This window comes from Brachionichthys hirsutus, chromosome 21 (genome assembly GCF_040956055.1).
Source record: "Brachionichthys hirsutus isolate HB-005 chromosome 21, CSIRO-AGI_Bhir_v1, whole genome shotgun sequence".
Classification (NCBI taxonomy): domain Eukaryota; kingdom Metazoa; phylum Chordata; class Actinopteri; order Lophiiformes; family Brachionichthyidae; genus Brachionichthys; species Brachionichthys hirsutus.
In genome coordinates, this window is record NC_090917.1 from 3,435,905 (window position 1) to 3,457,900 (window position 21,996).

Consider the following 21,996-nt stretch of genomic DNA (forward strand, 5'->3'; position numbering starts at 1 on the left):
GATGGTCGCGCTTCAATCCTGCAAGGTGGTCGGAAATAATCTACAGTTCATGAAATCTGATTTTCAGTCGGAACCAAAAACCGGAATGGATAAAAGGACTGCTGCAACCATTACATCGTCAGTAAGTTATTTCAAATGTCCTGACATGAAGTTGAAGACAAATGAAAATGAAAGGACAGAATTCAGTTCTTGTCGTGTAGTGTGGCTACATTTGTCATATTCAGGGTAAATGAAAGCATTTACAAGTTTTACTAAACATTTTACAGATTTTAACTTGGAAAATATGTTAAAAATGACTTATTTTTAGTAACACCATTAATTATTATTAACTCCTGTTTGTATCACTAACTAAAATCTATTTTATTTAAACTATAGTTTATAGAAGTAAGAATTAAGGTTTCCACTTGCTTTCTTTTTAATGCAGATTTAAAAATATGGGCTCCAAAAATCACCACGATGCCAAAAATGACAGATAAAATCAATCTATGTTCCAAGGGGTAAGAAAAAAAAAACTGCTTAATTTGATCAAACTTTTTAAAATATTGAAATGTTAAATGGATATAGAGGAAAAAAAGCGACCACAAATTAACCAAGTTTGACTAAATTCTGAAAGAAAGTCGACACAAGCATAAAGAAAAGCCATAATCAACAATCAGTCGATGTTAGTAATTTTCAAAGTTAAAAGGCCAATGAAATAAAGAGATTGAAATTCATTCTGTTAAATACATTTTCATGTAGGAAAATTCAAGTGGCTGTTTCAGTTTTACAAAGAATTACCAAAAAAATAAAAATATTTGGGCCTTCCTCAAAACTAAAGTCGCAGCTGGGCTGACATTAAAACAAATAAATATGACGATACTAATAATAACAACATTTAAATTACTGAATAACAATCTGTCATTTATCAGAAAATACATAAACACTGAAGACGACAGTGAGAAGAAAAACAAATGTGCAAAATTCTGTTTGAAAAGGACGAGGCGCTTGTTTTTTCAGATGTCAGTGCTCAAAACATCAAATGTTCTGCGACACTCAAGGAATTTCTAATTGTAGCTGTTGGGCGAAACTGGAACAAGAACCAAACGGGCTAGCTTTTCAGCCTCCATCACAACGTTATCGGCCACAAACAGCCCCGCACCTGAGAAAGAGAGACCTCCATCTCTTTTCCTTTTCCTTATCTGTCCCTGATAACATACCTGATGACTTCAATAACAGCCGGTTGCCATGGTTCTTGTGTGTCATCAGTGCTTTAACTGAATCCCGTCCTCCACTTGCGGCGCCAACCCCAGACAGGATCAGACTCCCTCAGGACTTGAGAGGGGATCCCAAAATTCCATGATGCGTCGGACCCTCAATGAAAGATCGCACTCTTGCAAGTTTAGAAGTAGTCAAGCCAACTCTTCTTTCTCTCTCTCTCTGTGGATTCATTTGTGGAACTTCCAGTTCCTGAGGAGGTGAAGCCTCCATGCTGGGGGGGTCAGGTGGACGGGGTGGAGATGCTCCCTGAAGGAGGAGGATAAAGAGGACTGCAGGATTCTTCCTGCACCCACCCTGCCCCCCACCACCCAGGCCTTCAGGCTCGAAGCTGTAGACAGGTACCCTGCAGGGCGTAATAGAATAAATGAAGAGAGTAGAAGTGTTGGAAATAATATTGAATCACTCTGAGTTAACATTGCTACGAACATTCTGGGCTGCATGCTGACTGGGCATTTCTCACACTGTTAAGAAAAATCTGTACATTTGAGAACTTGTTAAAAAATAAAATGTTTTTAAAATGGTTCTAAATTCATTAGAAACAATTTCAGAGAATAACTTAAAGCCATAAAAAAGCAGAACAAATTGCAAAAAAAATTCAGACTCAATTATACTTGTTCCACATACGATTAGTACTACAAATCAATAACTGCAAATATTGATAGATTGTGTATTCATCTGCAGGGTGCCTCTGCAGTGCTTGTAATGTTAGATGTTAGAGACAACATACGGTACCTCTGTTACCTTTCCATGCACAGGCAGCGGGCAGAGTGAGTCTCACTCCTGCAGCTCTGTCAGAGCCACACAGCATGCAGCCCGATCATCCTTACTCTGGACTGGACTCTCGGCTCCGCCCCCAGTCGTCATGCTGCGGCTGCGACTGGTCAGTTTCTTCAGCTCGCTAGCAAATGAGATGACTTTCTTTTTGTCTTCCCGCACCACCTGGAAGCAGAAATAGAATCCCGTTAGTGGAAATATAATGGACAGAAATGTGCGTGTAGTTTTCTTTTGTCTACATGATTTTAGACGAAAAGCAAAACTTTAACAGCAACATTTGTGATGCTTTATTCATAAAAGGTGGCTTGTTTACATACTTTATTTATTGTCAAGCAAAAAATGGCTTCTGATGGAGGATGGTTCATTAATAAAATACAGTTTCATGGATGTGTACAACATATTAAAGATGATGATCGTTGAATGGTAAAAAAAAAAAGCCACGATACATGCAAAAATTTTTTAAAAATGAACATGGGATGCAGTAACGTGTTAAAAGCACAACAAAGTTCTAAAATACAATGATGACAACACAAGGATTGAAATGTTAATGAGCAGCAAGTCACAGAAAGAGCATAAGCACATGCAAAGTTAAAACTAAGCAAGTCTGGATTAAACAAGCCGCACAAGATTAACAATAACTGGTGATGCAAATAAGCATAAAATAAAACATGACAGAATAGAAAACATACAAACACAGACTCTCTAAAATCTGAAATTAGTTGTTGCATTTCGAGCTACCTGCTCTTTGAGTTTAAGAATGAACCTTCCCGCGCCCCGCCAGCGGCTCTGAGCTTGGTAGACGCATTCGTGATCCAGCAGCACTCGCTGCAGGGGCTTGGCGGCGGACGACTTCTTGGAGCCGGCGTCCTTGGTCACCTCCTCCATCAGGACGTAGTCACACGGGTTGGGATTGGAAAGGATACTGTAGGAATACTTGGCCTTTGACAGAGTCTGTGGGAGAAACACTATTTAAGGGTCCTATAGATCTTTGGAACGTCAAACACGGATGTTTCTAAGTGTGATCTTGACTCTTCCCACCTGCTGGATGATGTCCTGAGCTGTGCTGTAACGCGGGGCCTTGATCACCGTGTGAGGCTGCTCTGGCGAAACTTCGTGAACCTGGATGAAGAACATGTCTTCCTCTGCTGCTCCTCCTGTGCTCTCTCTGCCACTCACCATCACCTCCTCCTCTCCCTCCTGCACAGCGTTCTTTTCATTTAAGTTCTGCAAGAACCAAACTGCTTATAAACCTGTGTAGATTTAAAACCTGTGGCGGAGCATTACAGGCTACACAATAAAAGTTCCCTTTTAATGATGCTCATGGAAAGTAGAAATGTATTAAGGCTCCTCCAGTAAAAACACATTGATAATAAATGGGACCAAGTTAATTAAACAGTTACCTCCTCTTTCGTTTTAAGGCCGATCCTCCCCACATAGCCCTCCTCAGTGTTCCAACTGGAAACCAGTCTGACCACCTCCTCTTCAGGAGCAAGAGGACGATGCAGAGCACAGCGCGTCGCCTCGCTGCGCTCCTTCAAAAGTGGAACCTTCTCCTCGCACAGGAAGTACTCCGATGGGATGCCGACGGGCGCTACAACCTGTGGGGGGGCAGCGACACTTGACTATCCAAGAGTTGGAACAAAACATCTGAAAACCCCCCCCGTTTAAATACCAACCATGTCCAGCAGCTGTTTGGCGGTCGTCTGTTCTGTAACGCAGAACACAGTGAAGGGCTCAGGACCAGGAGCGCCATACACCGTCAGGCTGTGCTGCTGCAGCACACGTTTCTCCTCGGAGCTGAACAACTGTGCAGAGAGAAGGGGAGGTGCAAAGCAGGAGGTTACAATGACCCGTGTGATCACGGCATTTCTGCCTTAAAAATGCATTCAAATCCTTTCACACATGTGCATCATGTGTATACTTAAGGATAAAAGATAACGTATTTAAAAGCATCTAAAAAAATATATTCATTTTGCATGCAGGTGTTTTACTATTACAATATATACAGCTACATTTGGAGATACAAGGTCTCACCAGTGATGAGGGTGTGGCGCCCCCTGTGGGAGCTTCCTCGGTTCTGCGGCTGTAGATGAACAAGCTTGACACTTCGAGGGGCTCATTGTGTTGCGTTCTCAGCTGGATGTGTCTGTAACCTGATGCATGCAACAAGAAAAAAAACAGATAAATATGATCACAGCCAAGGAGCAAATTTTCTAACATCCATCAAGACATTGTCATAGACCCCCCCCCCCCCCCCCCCGCGCTGTGTGTGACACGTCTACCTGGCTTGAGGGCCTTCAGAGGCAGCGTCCTCTGCGCGGTAGTCTGGGAACTGTTGTTCTCCACAACAGCAAAGCGCAGGAAGCACATCTCTTCAAAGTGCACGGTGAACTGGAAGTGCTCGCTCCACATGGGGTTGAGAGTGTTGCGGTGGATGGGTTTCGTACGAAAGTGGCAGCCGTCTACAGGCATTCCCAGTATGTCCACCTCGAGGCAGGGGCTGCCAACGCTGTTACCGGGACAGACGTTCTGTCCCGACACAATCTGAGGGGGACACCAAGAGCACCAAGAGGACGTTCGGTGAACGATGCCAAATAAGAGTCAGCAAATTCACTCCGACGTGCCAACAAAGACTTCCTTTATACGGCTCGGTCACCCCAAAGTTGAACGACTTTAAGATAAATCTCAGTCACCCTACCCCTACTGTTTATACAGGATGACCGTTCATACTTCCTCATCTGATCTGAATCTGAGCCTGACAGCTGATGGAAGGCAGCGGATAAACACTCTCCCCCCACAAATCAAGGCAGCATTATTTTGACATTACTGACTTGACTTTTATAATTGCATTGTGCTCCTTCCTGACAGAAACTCAGGCTGTTAATCTGTCAAGATATGACAGATCTCCATGATTCATCTGGACACACACGCAACCAATGAATTTACACTTCTCACTTTCATGTCCGCAAAATGAGTTTGGATAGGACTTAAACAAAAATCTAAAGTTTACCAGACATAGACAAACTTTCAAAGGCTGATTTAATGCCTACTCGTCCTATCCCGATCGGTCTCGCTCGGTTGTCTGTGAACGGTGGCCATAATGTTCCCTTATATTACTGTCACCTGGAACAATAAGAATCGCAACAAGGGCAGCTGCCCTCATGATGGTGTCAGCCAAAACAAGGCGGCATCGAGGGAAGGAGCGATCCACATCTGCTTGTACTGAAAGCAGATTTGGTGCAATGATTTTCAAGCCATTTCCATAAGTAATGTGCAAACAAGCGGCACAAAGTGATGACAAGCAGACAGAAGATTAGCCAGTGGAAACAGCGAGGAGTGATGTCAGACAAAGTGTGGACATGTTGCAAGGCTTTCACGAGGTCCTGTTCTCATTTCTCACGTATGCATTTCTGGATCTCACTCTCTGGAGCTGTCAGAAGAGATATCAGCTGTTCTCAGCGCCCCTTTGTCTGACAGCACAGTGACACATCTACATAGTTAGCCGAGGGTTTGCAGCTGTCTTTTTAAATATAGTCCCCTGTCATAAATAATTCATGAATGCTAATGTCAAGCACAGCCTCCAACTGCCCACTGGAGACAAGCCCTCAAAGTTTCACTGACTGCATGATCTCATCAGCCTCATCACTATTTTTGAAGTGCCACTGTCTTAAAAGCACATTAATAAACATATTGAGTCATTCACTTCATCCTAAAATGACATTAAGCCTTAGTGACTGTCAAATAATAAAATCATGTATATGCCGATCAGAATAAACGGTCCAAACACAATTTAATCAGAATCAAAATACTTCATTATTCCCAGAGGGAAATTCCATATGAGCTCTTAAGTGTGCACACTTTATTTTCCATTCATAATGTCTGTGCAATCATTGCAGGCATGATAATAATGATAAAAAAGACAGGCCAGTTCATTTTAATGAACCCATTTTTTAAAAATATATATTTTTTAAATTGCAACGCTAAAGCTGCTGAAATGAGAGCTGACAGGATTATACTTGGTAACTAGGATCAATGAAAATGAAAGCAGAGAAGGCAAACTCCAAGAGGTAAACTTTCATTCTTTTCATCATCTTAACTTACAGTGAGTGAATAGACAGTCGGGCTCATGGTCTCCAAATCTCTCTCCATTGGACAGAACTGCTGATACAGCGGACAGCTACGGTCCCAAAGCACCGCCGGCTTCAGGACGTAGCCACAGCCACCATTAACCTCAAATAAAGCTGTGTTCAACTGCATGGGCAGATCTGGGAGGGGGGAGAAGGGAAGGGAAAAGGGATTGAATTATTGCCTAGAATACAAAAAGATACCTCCATTCCATCTAGAGAAGCGGGTAGAGTCATCTCTCCTCTTATTTCCAGTGAGTGATACAAACTGTAAAGGTTTCCCCACATCGTCCTCACCATCAGTCTGATAGTTGAGGGCCACCAGCTGAATGCCGTGCAGCCAGAACAGCAGGGGGTTTGGATTCGTTGAGTCGATCCTGGTGGCTGCTGGGTAAGTCCTGAGCAGCTGGCACACTGTGTGCTGAATCAGCTTCTGGGAGTAACGGCGGCACAGGCGCTTAGCGGCGTTCTCGTTGACGGAGGAGACGTGGTAGCATTTGGGCGTACGGATGATGGCGCTCAAAGAGGTGGGGGCATTAAGGACAGGCGATGTCTGCTGCTCCTCCCAGCTCAGACGCTCTGTGCCAGCGAGAGGGAGGACAGATGTTCAAAGATGAGGCATGACATGAAGACTTGCCACAGTTAATTCTGACCCCAAATCAGTTTATAATTAAGCTAGAATTACAGATTTAGTTACCCAGAAGTATTCTAACTTAATAATGAAATATTTGGTACTTTGAAGACCTTATTTACTTCATTAAATTCAGGAAAGGTCAACCGGATTAATAGAAGGAATATAAAAATTTGAATTATAACTCGTAATCCCAATAATGATATGAATGAAATCAGCAATTTTAATAATTACCTTTGCCTGGTGTTGGAGCTGTGCCAAATATGGACTTCCTGCTCTTTCCCCGGTCCTTATTTCTGCCAGAGTCAGCTGGAGACAAAGTGGACAGACCTGTGTGGGCCCACACATAGCAAGAGGCATACTTGTCAATAATGCAGCAAGAAGAGAGTAAGTATGTAAAACCGAGCAATCATTTTCTCTAAATCCTGCCCGATTCCATTATAATGATGAACTTCCTCCCAGTAATCATTCCACATTCATTTGCTTCAACGAGCTCAGAGGTTAAAAAGACAATATCATTGATTTTTACATTATTTGCAGGATTGTTGCAGGAAAAATATCATCAGAGTTTCAAATTATGAAAATGAAGTAAATCCTCTGTGCAAAGGCCATTTTCTAGATGACGAGAACCTCTGAAGACATTCAAAAAAAAAAGTGATGTCTGCAGATCGCCTCCTGTCTAGATCAGGAAACACAATCCCAATCTTTGAACTCAAATCTCGGGTCCCTGGAAACAGTAACCACATAAAATACCAAGTGGAAACAAAAGCAGGTTTTACAGCTGCCAATGCCATGCAAGGAGAAGAAAACAGAAACACAAAACATTTAAGGGAGGAAGGAGGGAGAAAAAAACATAATTGAGACAAATGGCATTGAGGAATGAAGATAGATCCTAATGAAGAGGAACAAAAGATAACTGGTATGAGAAAGCAGCGGAATCCAAACACCCTGAACTGATAAGCAGAAAGCATTCCCATGTACATAAATCCATCTTATTTTAACCACTTGAAACATGACACATTAGCTTCCAGCGAAACAGTCAACATTGGAATGTGACTGTGTATATGGATATAAAACGCCTCTCTCATGTATCTCCATCCGCAAAACACATCAGATCTCTGCTGTGCTACTCTTGGACTTCGGCGCAATGAAGTATCCCTCTTTTCCCCATGGGGAAGAAAATGATTCAACGATCTCAGTGGGTGTTCTGCGTGGGAGAGGAAGAGTGTAACACTGGGGTATTAAATATCGTAAGATGAAAAAAATGGAAAACCACGGGGGGAAAGGTTTAACTTTTTAAATATAATATGGGAGCGGATAAGATAGGGACAAGATGGGAAAACAAGCGAGATAATGATAGCAGCATAGCAGAAGTAAAAGATGAGAATAAATTACATTGCGTTGGTGAAAATAGTGAGTGTCAAAGAGACTGAAAGATAGCAATATTCTCTACCAGGGAATTTCACAGCCTGGCAGTAGATGATGAGGTCGGAGAGCTCCTGGGCAATCTGCCGACTCTCCTTCTTGCTCTGAGGAAGGTAAAACTCCTCGCCCAGCTCCATATCAAACACCTAAACATGAAGGAAGCATGGTTTTACTTTAAGGAACCGGGATGCACTACTACAGCATGGGCTGGATTTCATAAAGTAGCTACACAGAAGTACCAGGGGTATTAAATATTTATTTCTGTCTTAATCCTATTTCTGTTGACATATTTGTGAATCTTTGATAAGCAAATATCAAAATACGTTACTTATAAGCACTGGCTTGAGTCCTGCTATAATACCCAGTGGCACAGAGTAATGAGGAAATGGGCTGCTTCTTCTTCTGCATTCTAAATCCTGCAAGTTGAGCGACTAGCAGTCAGGCCAGTTTAATTCTTAGCTCCGTACTTTTCCTTTGCTCTGTGTGGCGCTGTCAGACTTCTTCATCCTCTTCGGTATTTCGTCAGCAGGTTGCTCTTCTTTGTCGGCTGAGCTCTTCCCCTCTGGTTTGTCATCCAGGATGTTATCTAAGAGGAAGATGCAGAGAATTAAGGCAGCTACCAAATGTTTAATGGGAGCAGAATGAAACCTTTCTGAAGCCAAGATAAGAGTCAAAAGCAGCAATTTCTGAATGATAAAAAGAAAGCTGCAGAACATTAACCCAGCACCGCAGAGCTTAGAAGACCAACACAGTTGCAACAAGCCAATCAAACAAGTGCCCACCTGAAAATACTTTTATTTTGTGAAAATAATTCCGTTCAAAATTGACACCAGCAGTAGCATAGCAGTCCCTTGCTCCAGGAGGAAACAAAACTGATGACACCAAGCTTGTATTTAAAATGTATTTGCTAAATTAAACGGGGCTACGGAGCTGAAGGCACAGCTGTGTCAATTTAACATCTGTGAATCTTGGGAACCCAAAATGCTGTTTTATATTTTGTGAGTGGGCTTGGGTTACTTCAGTCTGGCCCACTAGAGCTAGCTGCAGCTAAAGATGCTTCTGCAGGAGCTCCAGCATTTTACCCATCTGCATGGTATTTGGACTGGTCAAGCCTTTTGAAGCAAAGCATGTTAGAAAAACAAATATAAGGGGGGGAAGAAGTGGTTATCTTATACCCCTAAATACTCAATCCCATAATCATTTTCCAAAGCCAAACATCCACAAAAAGTCCCCCCCCCCCCATACACACCCCCACCTCCATCATTGACATTCAAAGCAATGTCTATCAACTGTAAACACCAGAAGCAGCAGGAGAGAGTTGTTCTTCCTACGATCCCATCCCTCCTACACGTTCATCTCATCCCAGGAAAGAGATACTTCAACTTGTAAATAAAGAAGTGTTTTTTTATCAGAGAAAAATGTGTTTGGAATCTCTTCATTTGACGAGTTTGGTAACAGAGCTAACCCCCCCCCCCCCCCCCCCCAAATAAAACATCATCCTACGGACAGCAGCCAAAGAAGTGAGCTGGATCAGACTGTAGAGAGTTACAGTTAAACAAGGGATGGTGGCATCTTGGCAGTTTAAATAAATATTACTTGAATATAACTTAAGCTGGGAAAAGCTTTTTGAGCGGTCTGAGACCAGGATTTAGGAAGGAGCATTGCTGGGAGTGGGACTGAGACAGGGTAGTTTCCCCCTGGTCTGCAGTTTAGTACGGGGGCAGCGTAGGGCCTGAGAAACCAGATGGCTTTGTTTTGCTTCCCTGATGAGTCTGCCCAGCCACTGGCGAGGTCACAGAAAAATACAGGACGAAGGGGAGGAGGCGGGAGGTGATGTGCTGGTGGGAGAAAGAGGGATCACGCAGAGAGGCCTATCTATGAAGGAGGGTCATTCTCGAGGTAGAGGAGAGCGTGGGCTGCATTTACAAAGCACGAGTTTGTAAATCTTTGCCATGGAAGACTTTTAAAAATACAATATCCAGGATACTAAAATACAGTGTAAAGAGCGACACAATGTCATCTGGGATAACACTAACGTAGATGACGGGTACCCAGAATGCATTTTATTTGCACATCGCCATGTGTCATATTACTTTAATTACAAAATGGAAATAAAATAAAGTGTAAATAATTACAGTTCTGCCTCGTTTCGTCTCTTCGGTGCAAGGCCTCTCTGGGTTTATTCATTTTAGACCCAACAACATCCTAGCAAACAATCCCGCTGTCGCAAACCAACCACTGTTAAATATTTAGTAGCAATAAATACGCTCTGTTTGGACCCTACAGGAATTCTGAAAACCATTAGGACTCTTGGGAGTCGAGCTGCTGCGCTGTTGTTGCTGCATTGCCAACAACAAGCACCTATTTGAGTAACAACAGCGGCGAGTGAAGGAGGAAGTCTCGTAGGTCATCGGCTCAAGCTGCCATTATTAATATCTCAAACAACACAACTTCCACAATTCATGTGTTACTATCAAAAGCATCAGGCTGAATCATTCACGATGTCGCTACTAATGCATGACAGATAGCAACAGTCGAGCAGAGCGTGACATCCACAAACTGCAGGCATCAAGCAGTTATTATGGTACGTGGGTAAAACAGTCTACAGCAGTGATGCGGATCGCTAATGCACCTCGACATACGCGTGTTTCCTCTCTGCTCATTTTCTGCAGCGGTAGACGACAGCAGAAAATTGGCAACAAGGAACTCATAATGTGCCCTTAAAACTCAATTGAAGAGCGAACACAATTAAAGCAGCGTTTTGCGTCGCCATTTTAAGTTTCACATTAGGATTCTTTGATCAAACGAAAGGAGCGAAAGTCTAGCTATAGCGCTGCAGAACAAGCAGGATGGAGCCACTGGCTGAAAGAGAGGAGTGTCAGAGCCACACATTTACCTTCCAGGCCATACGAGGCAGTAGAGGCAGTGAGGACGTCGGCTAAGTGGAAAACAGGCACGATAAAATAGGAGAGGAACAGAGTGTCAACATAAAAAGAGACTTGGTTATTAAAGAAGAAAGATGGAATAAAGCTGTAGAGTGTTACGATAGTACTTCAAACTGAATTCTTCTGGGTTGAGTTTTTGTGTGTGTGTGCCTTTGAAGTATGTCCTTCTTCTCCTTACCATCTGATAGAGACTCATAGTCATAGTCGTACTCGTCTTCTTCCTCCTCCTCCTCCTCATTGGTGTGATTGCTTGCTGAAGGGACCCCCGGTGAGCCATTGCTAGCCTGGGCTTGCATGTGTGCAAGCTGGTGAGCCTGTGATCAAAAAGACGTTTTACAAAACGCACGAAAAATACGAGAAGGATTAACATTTGCAAAGATGTACTTCTACCCATAAGCTCTTATCCGCAGGGCATCAGGATGAATCAAGTCAAAAATGCACACATTGTTTGTGTGTGATAGCATTTGTTGCTCAACCTTCTGTTTGAGTATGTCCACCGGTGCCTGGTGGGCTTTCAGCTTCTTGTTCTTCAGGAGTATCCTCCCCCTCAGCTGCAGCGGCGACGGCAGGTGCGGGTCGTCGCTGAAGTCGCTTTCAACGAGGAAACGCGTCACCAGACGTTCTCCGAACACCGTCTAAAGAGGGAACGTGACAAATATGACTGACAGGCATCGGGGGGGAAGAGAATGCCAAGTCAAATGGGAATGGGCAAGGAAAACCAAAAGTGATTTTATCAACACAAAGCATGGTAAATAAATAAACAAGGCAGTGGTGACGTAAGCGAGCCTGAGGCACAGAGCTATCTGAACTTGAAAGACTTCTCTTTATCAAGTCGCGCAGAAGCCGACCTCAAGGGAGGACGGGATGCTGGAAAGTTTTGTTGGAAGAAAGCAAGATGATATTCATTCCATCATGTTGTGCCCAGATTAGTCAAGCTTTTAGAATCGAGGACATTAGCCTGAAGTTTGGAAGAGCAAGCCTGTCGGTATGTCTGGCAGTTCAAATGAACACATCAGCAAAGAAACTCTGGGAAAATGAATGAATGCCGGTAAAAATGTTTTGTTTTTTTAAACGGGACAAGATGAAAGAAGAAGTAGAAACTGATGCCTGAAATTCCAGAAATATTAAACATGGTATTAACAAACCCCGTTAAGGAAAGTCACATTCTGTAATTTCAGATGGGCAGTAACCGCTGGCGCACCTTGAAGATTTCAGCCATCTTGCGTTGCTGTGGGAGGGAGCAGTGGTTCTCTATGGACAGGATGACGGGCATGTCTGACTTGACAAACGCAGACCGATTAACTGCTTCCACCACATCCTGGAGGATCATGGGAGAGATTGCATTCTTAGAAACGGCACCCCAAATCAAATTAAAGTCAATAAAAAAAACAAACCTTATGGAATATAATACTAAGGAGATTTACTGAAATAAACCTGAGATGAAGCATCAAATAAAACACAGGTGTTTGAGGTACCTTATAGGTCCAACTCGGATTATATAAATTAATCTGTTTGGTTTACTGAACCAATGCAATTTCTGAAATGGAGCACTGTTGCCAAAACATAAGACATCATACAGCAGTGCAATTATGTTTGGTGATATGAAGGACTGCCAGTAATTGATCACTCAAGTGTGTTTCTAACCTTAAAGGGTATCTTAGTAGTGAGGGTGTGTCCGTGATAAATAACTGGCATGCCATCATCTCCATCCCAACAGTCCAACTCAACACTCCTGCAGCCTTGTAGCAGCACCTGGTGTAAAATGACGCTAATTGTAAGGCAGGAATATATATGTACAAAATAGATGATACAAAATAGGATATCGATGTGGTCTCAGATGACGGAAGGCTCATGCACACCTGACTGTAAAGCTCGACGGAAGACTCTCCTTTAAGCTGGTGCCCAGTCAGATAGGTGTTATGGGAAGACTCGATGTAGTAGTAGGATAGAGGGTACTGCAGCTCCTCGGGGTTCATCTGGGATTCGTCAATACGAGAAGCAAAGTTATCCTTATCCATCAGGAACCTAGTCAGGAGAGCAAAATGGTTAGCAAATTAGATTTTTGTAAGCGTGTTTGTAAAGTATGCAACTTAGAAATGATTTTTAAACTCTACCTTGCAAAGCCTTCAAACGACATCCATCCCATTTGTCTCATGCTTGATGAAGGCTCAAATCTCTGAAAGAATAAAAAGCAAGAAATAACAATTAGTCGCTTCTACTTCCCTTTGCCTCAGACCTCTTCCATCCTAATGCTATTCATCTCTGGTGAATTTACAAATCTATACGAGACAAGTTCCACCTCTTCGTGTTTGGTGCTTACTCTCCAGGCTCTACCTGTATAATTGTAAGGATTTCGTCGTAGCTCAGGTGCTCTCTTTGGCAGTTGACGAGGAAGTCATTGAGCTGAGGGATAGCCAACCCCAAAACGCCCAGGGATGCGTTTTCCACTCCCGTTCCGTTGGTTACAATACTGGCTGCTGCAATTGCGTCTGAGATCTGCCTCTGGTTGTCAGTCATCTGTTGCCTCGTCCATATAAACAGACCAAGATCAGAACCATTACGGGTTAATAGGTCTGAAGGGAAAAGAAAAAGGGAAGAATAATTAGAAAAATGAAAAGTAAATACACAAATGAGTGTAACTATTTCTTACCGAGGTCTGGCTGTAGGCCTGTGTCTTTGTCGTCTATCCTGAGGCTGGTGTAGAGAGGAGCCAACTCTGGACTTGAACGACTGCAGGGGACAGCGAATGTGTCAAACAGCTCTTTTAGGTCCTTCCTGCTTCGGATGCTGAGGAAGAAATGACACATAACCAAATTTTGGTCACAAGCAGCTCAATTCAGTTCACAATTGGATTCCAGCAACACAAATCACAGTGCAGAAGATTTATGTTATTTCCAAAGATTTTGGTGGAGTATGATTCAATGGTGATACTTGTTGTAGAATATTTAAATTTCAAAGGGAATTCCCTCAATTTTGAATACATTAAACTGGATCTATGTTTCTTGTAAAGGCGCATTTTAAGATTTGATAAAAGAAGTTCTATAAATGCTAAAGAGTCTGAATAACTGATTTGCAGATGGCTACAAAAAAAACATATCTTGAGAACTAAGCAGACTTTCTGAGAGTCTCATCTGCTGCAGTACTGCACTATCAACCTCTCTGCATAACTAAATGTGGAATTGAAGAGGAAAACTTCAAATCAGAAAAATGTATGAGGACTGCTATAGAAATAATCTAAAGCAAAACAAAGCAAAACAGTTTCCTTTCATTTGAAAAGGGAAAAATTGAGAGACAGACAAGAATTCTTTAGAAAGCATGATAACCTTGAATGACTTTGCTGCATTGCTAAAAACACATCGTTATATAATAAGAGCTGGACAGGACACTTTTACAATTTACATCTTTGCTTCAAGCTATTAGCCGGTGTTGGATGATTACACGTACCTAGAAAAATGCGCTCCACTATTTAGTCGGAAAAGATAAAGCAGCAAAAAATGTAAAGTGAATCTCTGTTCTTAGGAAACTATCTTGTTGTTAATAAAAATGTCAAAACACTGTTTCTGCTGGAATCATTTTTGGCATTTACCTGAACGACTTGAAGAGCTCAACAAACTCGATAAAACTCATTGTGCTGTCAGAAATGATGAGATTCTGGAAGCCTTTGAAACAGCCTTTACCTCGACCGTGCCACGACCTGCTGCTCCACGCCCTGCAACACACGATGAAGGAAATCACAACTGGGCAAAAAAAAAGGGTGGGGGGAATTCTCGAGTTCAGACTCTCCATAACAATTTCAGTCATACCCTGGCTGTGACTTGGCTGTGCCTGGCAGGGTTGGAGAGGTTTGTGAGCGGGACTGGTTGGATCCCGCCATGCTGGAGGAAGAAGAGGATGAGGAGGAAGAGGCTAACAAGCCAGGGTTTTTACCGGATGAGAGGGAGAATGGTCCAGGGAAGACATCATCTATGGAAGCAAAGAGAACTGAACATAAATTACTGAATCAGAGGAAAGGATCAGAATAAATTCCTATTCGGATTTTTTTTATAGCTTTGTTAATGTCACCTGGATCTTCTAGATCTATGTTATCAGGCTCTGGTCCATTTCGATAAAATCCCTCCTTACAGCTCCTTGTTTTTCTGGAAGCCATCTCATCGTCTGTGGCATCCCCACTGTCCCCCTGTATCGGTGTAAAAACACACTCTCAAAGTCAAAAACAAACTCTTCTAAATATTCCACGAAAAGTTCAATGATGGGAACGAGCGATAGAATCAAAGCTCCATACACCGACCCTGACAAGGACCTTTTTCATCTTCTTGGCCTTATCGTTGATGCCTAGAGGACTGCCTTTCTGGCCAGCAGGCTTTTCCACTCCACCTGAACCCATGTTCCACCTACGCCCACCAAATAGCTCAATGGCATGGGCTAATGTGGGGCCTTCATACCTGCCATCCTCCTAACACGCAGACACAGATTCAGTCATTAAATGCATTCTCAGCTAGGATAAATCCATGCACTTTAACTCCAAAGCAAAATATGTTCAAGAACATGCTTGGAGCTTACCTGGTACAAACTGACATACTGCCTCCTCAGCCATTGCAACCTCTGGTCAGGAAACTTCTTCAACTTCCTGGTTGCATTCACCAACTCCGACAAACCCTTGTGAAGCATTTGTGCAGTGTGGTTGGGGGCCACAAAGTGCAGGAGTCTATGGCGGAGGAGGTTATTTAAAACACTTATTGAACGGTGGAGTGTTTTCCTGAGGCACCACTGATTGTGAAATGGATTTCAAAGCCTGTGGCAACAACGCCATACCTGTTGTCAGTAGTACTGAGGCCGTAGAGGAGGCTGAGACCATTCTCCTCTACAGTCATCTGGCTCAGCTTGTTTTGCAAACACACAGCATGCACGTCCACTCCCTGATGGCCCAGGAAAACGGCCTGCACATCCAAATAACCACAACGTGGATGAGTATCGTGAATACAATCCATTTCAAATGCCACTCAAACAGAAAGCTGCGCTCTGTATATATGTATGTAAATGTGTCTCCAAAGATACACATTTAAATTCTTACAATGCAAGTTTGAGGATCATATTTAAAATATTGCAGCTTTATTTTCTGGAATAAATCCAACTTTAAATAAAAGACGTGCAATTTTGCGAGGGATGAGAAAAATAGATATACAAGTATACTTTAGATTAAAAGACTACAGATGAAACTCAACACTTTTCTTCTTCTTTTGACAAACCTTCACAACACTCAGGTCCAAAAGACCCTCAGATAGTCCTGCCGCTACAGTCTGTCCTAATCCCAGTGGCGGTTCTGAGGGGAAGGCCACTCCACCCTGGGGCTTACCTGCCAGAAAACAATACATTTACTCCATGTTTGAAACATAATAATTAGACAGGAGGATGTTTTTATGTCGTGGATGCCTGTTCTCCACTGGTATGAAGTGTAATAATCATAGAGGAACTGACACGTCTTGAGATATAAACATCGCAGATACCGATAATTCTTCCCAGTAGTTCTTTCAAGTTAATCTTAACACACTTGCCTCAACAGAGCCCACAATCCTTATAAATAGCCCGTTACAATAAACACTGTTAAACTAATTTATTGCTGGAAAGTGTTAATTATTAACACACAGAAGTCTGCAGTCTTTAAACTGTCATAATTTACCCCAGGTGAGCGTTGTGTTGTCAGGCTGTAGTTGCAACAGACAGCGAGCTGTCAGGTGGCTGTCCTGGTCGTAGTGGATGACTGTGGCCCCTTGCAGCAGAAACTGATGAATGTCTGGTTGCAGGGAATAGACATACCTAGAAAGGAAAGTACAAATACTGTCTAGTGTTGTTGTGCTACTGATGATGCAGGAGTGTGCATGTTTCGTACCAGGGAATGAGTTCAGTGCCATGGCAGAAAGCTCTGTGCGTCTCCGCCGTCCCCTGAAACTCCGCTTCTTTCACCACCAGCTCAGACGACAAGTCACTCTCTGAATCCGACAAGTCCCCTGCCATGAATCTGAAGGTGGAGAGTTGGTAAAGAAAACAGTAAATTATTATTCAATTTACTGATTTCTGCTGCGACATGCAATTTCCACCTCTGAAGCAATACGTTATTAAAAAAAAAAAAAAGCATTGCAGTCTAGTAAAACAGCATCTACAGTCAGGATGATCAGCACATAATTATACAACAAACTGCGGTGCATCGGTTGAGGAAACAAAACTGTATCATGTATTGTCAATGGACATTCCTTGATGACTAAAACACAGAACTATAATTAGGTTAATGATCAGCCTCTTGCATCAGCTTACAATAGATGGTTTGTTTCTGCTGGTGTCCTAAATGAATGCAAACTAGACAGAAAGAGCAATAAGAGCAGTTCCTGAAATAAGGCAAAGGGAAAAGAAAACTAGCAAAAAGATGGAAGTAGGGACGTTCAGGGGAATCGTAAAAGTAGCTTAAACGTCTCCTCGATATTTATCTGAGTCTGATCCAAGTCACAGAGAAATAGAGATGTTATCCTGTGCTCTAACAATAAATGACAACTCAGAGTAAAAAAAAACTGCCTCGATACACAGCCAAGACAATCCAGGGTTCCGTAACACAAACAAGCTTCAAATGAAATTAATTTTCTATTGCTTTTGAAACCAAATTCTAAGTCCTGTGCTGTTAATTCCGTTCCCCCCCTGGCTCGCTGAAAAGTACCAGAGCTGTGTTCCTTCCTGTCCTGACGGGGAAACTGACCTGTTATCTGTTTTCCCTGTGACACAGGAGTTTATGTGAACATCACCTCATATCAATAACAATCTGAAAATGTATTTATTCACAAACCCATTATCTTCTCCACTGTTTATGAAGGACAGTAAAAAGGTTTGTATGACTTTGGTAGACATCCAGAACCGGCTACGTCTGAGTCTATGAGCTATTGAGGACTAACAGGAACTGTGCTTTCGTTATGAAGTGATGAACCAGTAACACCTATCATGCATGCATGTATTAATAGGTATTATAGACGTGTGCATGGCACATTCTTTTTTCACTTTATTCATGAGTCATTCTTCTGCTCCTGCATAAAAGAATAAAGATTTTTATTGATATATAAGCCGAAACAGGTTATTTCCTTACTGTCAAAGTCAGTGGAATGTTGCAATATTAAAGCTGTGACATTATTCGTATCACAATTGCATTTTGAAGCATGATCCTGTAGTGTAAGGTAAGGGAAACAACATGACAAAAAAAAGTAGGAGAGGAAAAGGGTACTGACTGATTGCGACAGCGTTCCCTGAAGGAGTTGGTTCTGGATGCAGGGCATGGGCCAATAGAAGAGGGACTGGTGGATGCCTCATCGGGATCCTCCAAGCTACGATTACAAGATCTGAGGAGCAAAAGGAAGCGGCATGACGGTCAGATCTAAATGATGAGTAGGGAAAAGGAAGAAGTGTGGCACACTGTGTCCTCTTTTAAAAAAAACAAACATGTAAAGTATCTACCTGATAATCTGAAGGATGTTGCTGACAGTAGCTTCTTTCTCTGGAACATGTAGACCATCAGCACCGGAACGCAACATGAAATTGTGCTGGCCGCTGTAGTCAGACACAAACTAGAGAAAGGATAAACACAAGTTGGATGAACTCTACTTCACTACAGGGGACATTTCTGAGTGTAGGACTGTACATGTTTGTGCACAGTACCTCTATTGAGTCCTCTGAACTATCTGAAGGTGGTTTGAGGCTCATGATGCTTGCCGTCCCATCCAACGCATCACTCAGCTCCTTTAGAAAAACTCCACAGAAAGGCACCACCTAATATGGAGCGACAGGAAAGAAAGAAAAAAAAGCACACACATCCCAGTGGTCACATTAGTAAAGAAATAATGTGTACTATTACAAGTTAAAAATAAATACATTTGGCTCAAAATGTTGTTTAAGTCAAATGCATCCATTCATCCCACATAAACAATACCCTACCTTGCATCCTGGGATATTGAGAGCTCTGGTCACGATTTTCTTGTACTCAGAAGAGGACTCATGCTGAGCCATGGCGTCCTTCAGGCTCCTCATGGTCTCGATGTCAGACTGGTCCATAAACTGCCACATCTTCAGTACCTTGCGGGATCTACAGGACAAAAGTAAAAAAATACTCAAATACAGGCCTCTGTATAGTATGTGAGAGTACCTCAGATGTGTCTGTGTCTTTCAAAACCTGAGTCCAGCCAGAAACTCCATAACGCCATTGTAATTTCCCATGTTCCAACAGCATTTAGCGACGTGGACCAGATGGGAGAAAACCTCTCTCTTCTCCTCCATGGATCCTGCAGTCAGGATCAGCCACGTCACCCAGGAACTCACCTGTTGATACAGTTGTACGCAATCATTCTAATAATATGAAGTCAAATATCACACGTAGAAATTGTGTTTGCTTGAAGGCCTGGCGTCCTTTCCAAAGCTCTACTCTGTTAGTGTGAGGGAATAGTGAAACACAGCTGACACTTTTATTGTGCGCAGCCTTAGTTGTGCTCTTGTCATCTCTTTAAAATGATAATATGGCAAGGAGTGTCTAACTTGGCGACTCATGCAGAGGACCATGCCACCTGGTTAAACACTGACACATGCACCTACACACAACCACACACACAGGAAAGAATGCAATCAAATATCTGTCAACTGTGCACTGCCGCTGCACTGACAGTCTTGTAGCAAACACAAAATACATGATGGAGGATGCAGATATATATCAGGGTCATTTTCCTTTCACAATCTCACAGACACACCCACTCAGACCAGACACATAGAAAACACAGGAAAAGATCAGATTCCAATCTGGCAGAGTTCTGCGCTCTAATGTCTCTCTCTCTCTCTCTCTCTCTCTGTGTGTTAGGATGACAGAGACACGCAAACAAACGACAAGGAGAGGCTAGAGTAGCGCAAAAAAAGTTTCCTAAAACAAAAGCCTTCCTCACATGCATGGATAGGTGTTATCAACTTGACAACATTTCAAACCCACACACACACATGCAGAACTAGAACGATGCACACGCTGACCCCCCCCACCTTGACGTTTGTGTATCTGTACACGTGTTATTAGGTGAAATATGAGGATCCCTTTCGCCTTGATACATGAATTATATAACCGAGGTTGACAGAAATATTACAAACCCGGCGGTGTGAGCACGTAACGGGCCGTAACGGGCTGGTCCTTTTGAAGCTAAACAGTCCGGACAGACACAAAGGGGTTCACCCTACACTGCCTCCAAAGTTTCTCTTTCTAAAGCTGTCTTCTTATCTTTTACTCCCATACATGGCTTGAAAATGAAGAGAATTGAAAACATTTGGTTCTTTTTTGGCGGGGGGGGGGGACTTAACAAAACTGGTGTGGGAGGAAAAACAAAAGTCGGACTCTGAAGCTCATAATGCAGTCCTGGTAGTTTTGAGATGTCGAAGGAGCATAGAGGACAACATAGAGATTGTATAAGATAACAATTCTAAAATGCAGATCTGCGCACAGAATTTAGATAACCAGCACAGTCACAATTTTAAGAAAGACCATTACGGTTGATCTTTGACCTCTTGGATATAAAATGATGTAACCTCGTCGTTTTATCAGAGTTGTGCGGAGCTTTTGTCATATTTACGTTCACCGATGGAGCGTGTCATTTTCGTCCACAGCCGCATCATTTTCAATTCGTGTCTTCTTGAATGACGTGGAATCATTAACAGACAGACGTATTATAATGGGTCAGAGGTACGCGTTTGCTCTTACTTTGCCCTCAGTCACCGAGTAAAATTCAAAACAAACTGTGATTTAGAGAAAATGCAAGATAGACCCAGAACAGCAACAACATCTCAACTTCCTTTGAGAGTGTTATGATTTAAAACCGCTTTAGGGCTTCATTTGTGTCTTCCCAGGGAGGATTGCTCGTGCCATTTGACTCCACCGTGCCCATATATGGTTACAATGCACATTATTTTTTACGTGCGTGTGTGTGTGTGTATGTGTGTCTCCTCTCACTAATTTAAATGAAATCCAGCTGATGTAAAAGGCACGTAACTTAAAGCTGACGTCATTGCCAATCAGTCTCTCCCCTCTCTTGCATTCCTTTTGTCAGCTGTACAATGCTGTGATTGTTTATTCTTGAAGTCACTCACCAGAGAGGACCCAAGGGAAAAGTAGACAACATATACAGTACTACTTTCAGTGTGTAATTATGTACACACAGTGTGTGCATGGGCCATGAGTTGAAAACTTGGCAGGAGTCGCAGGAAAACGCTGTTCTGCTCCGTTTCTACCTTTGAAATGAACGTCTCTGATGATGTCATTATAGGAGAGGTCATCAATGGGCACAACCAGAAAGAGCTCTATTTTTTTTTTTTTTTTTTTTACAGGACACGTACCAAGTTCCCCTTATCAAAATAAATAACCCCCTCAATAAGGATTTCTTTTTTTCCTAAGGCATTTAGGAGTCACACCATTAAATGCTTCCAAGTAGTCTGCTGATTGCTATCATTGGTTCTCTCGAGTGATTTCATCCTGATACAAAGCAGGTAGTAAAAGCTGAGCTGGAGAGATAAAGGCCGTCTGTGCACAGTCGCCATAATAAATCACCGCCATTAAAGCAACATTATGAGCTCTTACACCACTTGCATGAATACAAAGATTTACGGTTATTGATTACGCACTGATTTTGGTTAGCGTAGATCACTCTCTGTGTGACCATTTAACCTACAGACAATTAGATACTACATGTGAGCAATTGCTGCTTTTCTTTGACTTTTGGGGCATCAACTGAATCAGGTTTTTCTTAAACTCTATTAGTCTGAACTTTATTAGTATAGATTCATGAAT

General features: G+C 42.5%; 1 protein-coding gene across 1 annotated transcript in view; it reads right to left on the minus strand.

The window, feature by feature from the left end:
• Positions 1-1,424: 1,424 nt before the first annotated feature.
• plce1 (phospholipase C, epsilon 1) overlaps positions 1,425-21,996 on the minus strand; it is a 43,129-nt gene continuing 22,557 nt past the window's right edge. The window contains exons 8-44 of the mRNA XM_068754423.1: positions 19,357-19,502; positions 19,122-19,269; positions 18,846-18,956; positions 18,645-18,754; positions 18,419-18,529; positions 17,466-17,507; positions 17,044-17,172; positions 16,834-16,970; positions 16,403-16,509; positions 15,969-16,093; positions 15,717-15,861; positions 15,445-15,609; positions 15,219-15,333; positions 14,960-15,119; positions 14,743-14,865; positions 13,807-13,943; positions 13,491-13,729; positions 13,271-13,332; positions 13,016-13,181; positions 12,801-12,908; positions 12,358-12,474; positions 11,633-11,791; positions 11,335-11,470; positions 11,108-11,149; positions 8,679-8,797; positions 8,240-8,357; positions 7,020-7,116; positions 6,453-6,742; positions 6,133-6,296; positions 4,314-4,575; positions 4,066-4,184; positions 3,708-3,836; positions 3,432-3,629; positions 3,070-3,255; positions 2,770-2,982; positions 2,085-2,196; positions 1,425-1,600 (exon numbers count right to left, since the gene is read on the minus strand). Of these exons, the coding sequence (XP_068610524.1) occupies positions 1,425-1,600; positions 2,085-2,196; positions 2,770-2,982; positions 3,070-3,255; positions 3,432-3,629; positions 3,708-3,836; positions 4,066-4,184; positions 4,314-4,575; positions 6,133-6,296; positions 6,453-6,742; positions 7,020-7,116; positions 8,240-8,357; positions 8,679-8,797; positions 11,108-11,149; positions 11,335-11,470; positions 11,633-11,791; positions 12,358-12,474; positions 12,801-12,908; positions 13,016-13,181; positions 13,271-13,332; positions 13,491-13,729; positions 13,807-13,943; positions 14,743-14,865; positions 14,960-15,119; positions 15,219-15,333; positions 15,445-15,609; positions 15,717-15,861; positions 15,969-16,093; positions 16,403-16,509; positions 16,834-16,970; positions 17,044-17,172; positions 17,466-17,507; positions 18,419-18,529; positions 18,645-18,754; positions 18,846-18,956; positions 19,122-19,269; positions 19,357-19,502 (5,223 nt within the window). The remainder of the gene's footprint in view (positions 1,601-2,084; positions 2,197-2,769; positions 2,983-3,069; positions 3,256-3,431; positions 3,630-3,707; positions 3,837-4,065; positions 4,185-4,313; positions 4,576-6,132; positions 6,297-6,452; positions 6,743-7,019; positions 7,117-8,239; positions 8,358-8,678; positions 8,798-11,107; positions 11,150-11,334; positions 11,471-11,632; positions 11,792-12,357; positions 12,475-12,800; positions 12,909-13,015; positions 13,182-13,270; positions 13,333-13,490; positions 13,730-13,806; positions 13,944-14,742; positions 14,866-14,959; positions 15,120-15,218; positions 15,334-15,444; positions 15,610-15,716; positions 15,862-15,968; positions 16,094-16,402; positions 16,510-16,833; positions 16,971-17,043; positions 17,173-17,465; positions 17,508-18,418; positions 18,530-18,644; positions 18,755-18,845; positions 18,957-19,121; positions 19,270-19,356; positions 19,503-21,996) is intronic.